The following is a 6000-nucleotide window of genomic DNA, read 5'->3' on the forward strand; positions in this document are numbered from 1 at the left end:
GTGGCTCAAGCCTGTAATCCCAGCACTTTGGGAGGCCAAGACGGGCGGATCACGAGGTCAGGAGATCGAGACCATCCTGGCTAACACGGTGAAACCCCGTCTCTACTAAAAAATACAAAAAAACTAGCCAGGCGAGGTGGTGGGCGCCTGTAGTCCCAGCTACTCCGGAGGCTGAGGCAGGAGAATAGCGTGAGCCCAGGAGGCGGAGCTTGCAGTGAGCTGAGATCCGGCCACTGCACTCCAGCCTGGGTGACAGAGCGAGACTCCGTCTCAAAAAAAAAAAAAAAAAAAAAAAAGAAAAGAAAAAGGTATCAGGAAAATACTAACCAAAATTGAACATGTTCTGTGGATTTGAAGTACTGAAGTACTGACTCAAGAAAGAATGCCACTCTGATGTTCTCAAGATCGATCTAATAAGAAATCCATAAAATTTCCACAACTATGTTGGAGAAACAAAAGTCTAATGTCCTACTCCCTCCTGCAACCCTAGCAAGACATACTTTTGCTGAATTACCTGTTTAAAACCACTACGAGGCTGGGCACAGTGGCTCACGCCTGTAATCCCAGCACTTTGGGAGGCCAACACGGGCAGATCACCTGAGGTCAGGAGTTTGAGACCAGCCTGGCCAACATGGTGAAACCCCGTCTCTACTAAAAATACAAAAATTAGCCAGGTGTGGTGGTGCTTGCCTATAATCCCAGCTACTTAGGAGGCTCAGGCAGGAGAATGTCTTGAACCCAGGACGGGGAGGTTGCAGTGAGCCAAGATTGCACCATTGTACTCCAGCCTAGGCAACACAGCAAGACTCCATTTCAAAAACAAACAAACAAAAGAACTACTTCGAGACTCTTTGCCATCCCAGCACCCAAATCCTGACCCCTGAACTCAGATACACATCTGCAATTATAGTATTAACAAGTCTAAAACCAGAGCAAGCCAAGAAATACAAACACCATGCTTTCCTTGACCAACAGTTCACAGTTCTTCTGCCCTGGTAGAGAATGGCTGGTGTTCACACGTATGGTATCCCCATAGATATACCTGGAGAAATGTCCAGCCCTGAGGGCACTGTCTGTTACTCCACTCTTTCTCTTCTGCTAAATATCAGAATGCAAATGAGAATGATGTTACAGTGATCATCTCGAGTTCCCCATATTCTATGAAAACTAAAACTTTTTGCAAATTTCAGTACAACATTATTAACAACCATTTCCTTGTGACACACCATTCAACTATGATGTCATCACTGGCTTGAACTATATTTGACCTGTTATTAATCCTTTGTCTAGTTCTGGTATTCTCCACGCCCTCGAAAGCACTCACCCTAAATCTTCTGACTCAGAAATCCACAGGCTCTAGGCCAGTAGCTTTCACCCGTGGTTGCATATCAGATTCAGCCTAGGTCCTAGCCACAGAAATTCTGATTTCATTGTTCTGGGGAAGATTCCCGGCATCAATATATTTCTTAAAGTTCCCCAGGGCCACACACCCAGCTATCTGTCTCCCCACTTTGATCTGCTATCATCTCAGAGTAAAAATTCCCCTTCTTTGCTGAGATGCTAGTCACAGTATACTACTGTGCTTACTTACTATACTATCTGTACTTACTATACTTATTTATATTAATATTAATACTTACTATGTTACCATGCAAGGAAGGATTCCTAGTCATCATGAGCCTCCTTCTCCTCAATTCAGTGTCATAACTAACAAAACCATACTCGAATCCACTGACACGTAAATTATTAGAGTCATAGAGGCGCCTAGGTCTATACTGGGTCTCACAGAATTAGGACCAGCACTCTGAAATGTCTTTTTAGTGGTCTGGCCTTCTTCAAGAAGGCAGACACAGTGCCACACCCTTCTGACACCAGGAAGAGCCAAACCAAATGGTCCCTTAGTCATTCCCCACTCCTTTCCTTTGGTAAAAGGCACTGCAGAGTAAAGACTTTCATTAAAAAGTCTAGGAAGCACAGCAAAATGTTAACAATGGTTCTCCCTGAGTGGTAGGTTTATTGATTTTTATTTTTTTCCTTTTCTGTTTCTCTGTGTATGCCAACATTTCTAGAATGAATATGCATTGCTTTTATAATTAAAATAAACATAGAAATAATTGTACCTGGCCGGGCGCGGTGGCTCAAGCCTGTAATCCCAGCACTTTGGGAGGCCAAGACGGGCGGATCACGAGGTCAGGAGATGGAGACTATCCTGGCTAACACGGTGAAACCCCGTTTCTACTAAAAAAAATACAAAAAACTAGCCGGGCGAGGTGGTGGGCGCCTGTAGTCCCAGCTACTCGGGAGGCTGAGGCAGGAGAATGGCGTAAACCTGGGAGGCGGAGCTTGCAGTGAGCTGAGATCCGGCCACTGCACTCCAGCCCGGGCGACAGAGCGAGACCCCGTCTCAAAAAAAAAAAAAGAAATAATTGTACCCACCCAAAAAGGGCAGAATGAGTAAAAGATCTGGACTGTGGCTCTGTGTGACCTGGGTGTCTGGCTTTTCCTCTCTGGTTAGACTAGATGCTCCCTCAGGGCCCTCCTTCCTGCAACATTCAGGGACCCTCATTATCCCTGTTTGTTTATTAGACTCACAGGGAACCCCATACCCACACTGTGAACTCATGATCTGACATTCAGGTTTCTCAGGCAAAATCTCCAGACCCTGATTAGCTCCTGGATGAACTGTAATAAAAGTGAGATGCCACAAAAGACCCTGACCCCACTAACCACTCTGAAGTTACACTACCTCTCAAAGCCTGGCCCAGCGGAGACCCACACAGCTCAGGCTCACCTTTCTCTCTGGCCGGGTAAGAATAACCCAACAGGCCTTGCTGCAGGAATTAGAAGCAGGAGGCATTCACACTCCTTATCATGCTGGGTTTGGCTTAACTTCCAGGGTCAATGCAACAGCAGGATCTACAAGCAAATCCTGGGAGGACACAGGGCAGCTGCGTCACCATGGTGACAGGTTACCATAAGCCCCACAGGTTGTCTGCAGTGTTTCAAAGAGATATTCACAACCTGGGACAATAAAGGAAGTTGGATCCAGGAAAGAAAAACTACAACCAATCCCTGGATGACTCTCAAAAGCAACCTCCTGAGTACATTCTTGGCAACAGGGAAAGGTGAAAAAACTAAGATTTAAGCACACAGTGTGCTCCCAGGTACTGGTGCTTTATTAATTCCTAAGTTGTGTTCTTTCCACTCACTTTTATGTAGAATGTATGGAGACTCACTTTTATGAGTTTCCTAGTTTGCAAATGGGGGGAAACCAAGGCTCTGAGAGGCTAAGTAGCTTGCCAGAGATCACAGAAGTGACAAGCAAAAGAGCCAGGATTTTATCTCCCCTGGGCTGGATTTAACCTGAAGCTGCGTATAACCTGAAAGCTTCCCCTCCACCTTGCCTCAGCGGGCACCCTCGGGGTTTTGAGGAGCCAAGCACGCATTAGGCTGGTGAGTGGAGGAAGTACTATCAATCCCAACAAAGTTTTACTCAAAAAGACTAACATTAGTGAAAAATGCCTCAGGCAGAAGCATGAGGCTAGGCATGAGGAGATCCCCAAAACAGGGAGGACAGTGGAAACAGCGGGGCAGAGGTGGGGCATCCTCATTCCATCATTCATGGTCTCTCTGGCCAAGGTACCATGGAGCAGGCCCCCAAAATACTGAGATCAGCATGGTGCCAAGTGGGCCAGGAGGGCCATAGTCCCTCCAGACCAGTCCTACCTACCACATTCCAGCTGAGGGGCCTTGGGTGCGTCACCTATCCTTTCTGAACCTATTTCCACACTTGTAAAGCAGGAATGTCTTGGAGGGGAGAGGAGTGGCAGATGCCTGGTGCACACAGTAGGCTGCCCCCACCAGCTTCGATGCGAACCCCCTCTCTGAGCCCTCTTTTCCTCAAAGTCTGTAAGGAGGAGGCTCAAAAAAGGACTTGGAAGATCCCTGACACCTCGAAGAAAAAGTGAGAGCCCAGGAGGCTCGAGGGCAAAGGTAGAAGCAGCCGCCAGTCCTTCCTCCTGCTGCCAGCGTGTGCCCTGGATCCTCACCTAGGCAGGGGCACAACCTGCCCAGCCAGTAGCTCCAACAGGAACTAGGCCTCTGACCATGCTGGCTCCAGTCCAGTACCACCCACATGAGTGAGCTGGGGTGGATTACGGCCAGAAGGAGCCCTTCCCACCCCGTGCCCTTTCCCGCCTTCCTCCACCCAAAGCTTGGAAAGCCAATGCCCAGGGAGAGCGCAAGGAGGCTTTCTAGCGCTGAGGGGCCTTCCAGCCACCTTTCGTCTCACCTGTCCGGGGCTCCCTCGCATCCTGTTTGTCCCTTAGGCCCTGGGACACACAGATGAAGGAATGGAGCCAGTCCCCGCCCGGAGGAGTTGTCAGTTTCGCCGAGGCACTGCGAGCCGGGTAGAGCAGGGTTGTCCTGTGGGTGCTGGGGGGTCCTCGCCTTAAACCTGTCTGCTTAGCCCTGACTCCCACCTTTTCAGGGAGACGATAACTTCTTAAGGAGAAGGGAGCTAAGAGATCACTTAGTAACAGACTTGCCAATTTCTGTAATTTTTTTTTTTCTACTTTCGTCTTTTTTACTTTCTTGCCTTCCCGCCCCCATATGAGCTCTTACACTATCTTCTTCGGAGAGACTCAGGAAGACGCGCCATCCTGGAGACCCCAGCTCCCCGCCCTGCCACTGCTCTGATGGAGAAACTGAGGCCCGGGGCTCTGAGGGAGGGCTTCCTCCCCCGAGATGTGCACTCACAGCGGGTTCCAGCGCTCGGGCAGGCGGCGGTGCAGTGAGATGCGGTCGCTGAGGTAGATGTTAATCTGGTGCAGCCGCACGCTCTCCTCCTGCAGCCGCAGCTCCTCGCCCTGCAGCTGCAGCCGCACCGCCTCACCCCGCGCGCCCAGCGCGTTCGCGGGCACTGGCGGCCGCGGCAGGACCGGCTCTCGCCGCCCGAGGCGAGGGGTGCGCGGGGTCCCGGCGCGGGGGTCCGGATCCGCCAGCTCTGGCCCCGCCCAACGCCGCGCCCGCAGCACCGAGCCCAGCCCGCCAACGCCACAGCGCCAAGCAGCACCAATACGCTCGCGGCCGCGCCGCAGTCCCCGCGGGGCAAGCGCCGCCGCGCCGTGCGCCTCCCACATGTCGCCCTCCTATAGCGGCAGCGTCAGCGCGCCCCAGGCGGCGGCGACGCCCGGGACCCCGGTCCCGGAACCGCCGCGCCGCCCGCCCCCGGCCCGCCCCACCTGCGCGCCGCCCCCTTTCCGTCCCGGCGCCCGCCAGCCCGAGAGCAGCCCCCGGGGTGGCTCATTTCAGCTGGGTCCTCACGTGGGCTGGCTGAGACTTGCATCTTCCTTCTTGGGCTATGGTGCATTATTAAAGAGATAGTGGTGGTAAAACCCTTAGCGCCTGGCATATTGTAGGTGCTCAGTAAATGTTGGCTGAATGCACCCTGCAAGGTGCTATGAATTCTACTGCCATTATCTCATCTGATCTTTACACAGTCCAATAAAACAACCATGAACTAAGATTACGAGCTCCCTTTTACAGATGAGGAGATGGAGGTGCGATCAGATCAACAGACACCACGCTGCCCCACTGACTCCTGCAGGCCCAGCCTCTGCCATACTCTGGAGTCCTTGAATAGCAAACCCTCGCATGGCTCGACTCATGATAGCTCTGTGACCTCTGAGGCTAGGTGCAAAAGGCCATGAAGGCTGTACATGACAGTTCACACCTGTAATCCCAGGCCGAGGTAAGAGGATCACTTGAAGCCAGGAGCTTGAAACTAGACTGGTCAACACAGCAAGACTCCTATCTCTACAGAAAAATTTCATAATTAGCCAGGCATGGTGGCACGTGCCTATAGTGCCAGCTACTCTGGAAGCTAAAGCAGGAGGATTGTGTGAGCCCAGGAATTGGAGGTTACCGTGAACTATGCGCCACTGCGCTGCAGCCTGGGTGACAGAGCGAGATCCTGTTTCTATTAAACAACAACCAAAA

At 51.5% G+C, this 6000-nt stretch overlaps 1 protein-coding gene across 1 annotated transcript in view; it reads right to left on the bottom strand.

Moving 5' to 3' along the window:
* Nucleotides 1–5141, bottom strand: part of GALNT12 (polypeptide N-acetylgalactosaminyltransferase 12) — a 43603-nt gene extending 38462 nt beyond the window's left edge. The window contains exon 1 of the mRNA XM_017887602.1: nucleotides 4759–5141. Coding sequence (XP_017743091.1) covers nucleotides 4759–5141 — 383 coding nt within the window. The remainder of the gene's footprint in view (nucleotides 1–4758) is intronic.
* Nucleotides 5142–6000: the final 859 nt, after the last annotated feature.

The sequence above is a fragment of the Rhinopithecus bieti genome, unplaced genomic scaffold (assembly GCF_001698545.2).
Source record: "Rhinopithecus bieti isolate Rb0 unplaced genomic scaffold, ASM169854v2 scaffold_16773, whole genome shotgun sequence".
Classification (NCBI taxonomy): Eukaryota; Metazoa; Chordata; class Mammalia; order Primates; family Cercopithecidae; genus Rhinopithecus; species Rhinopithecus bieti.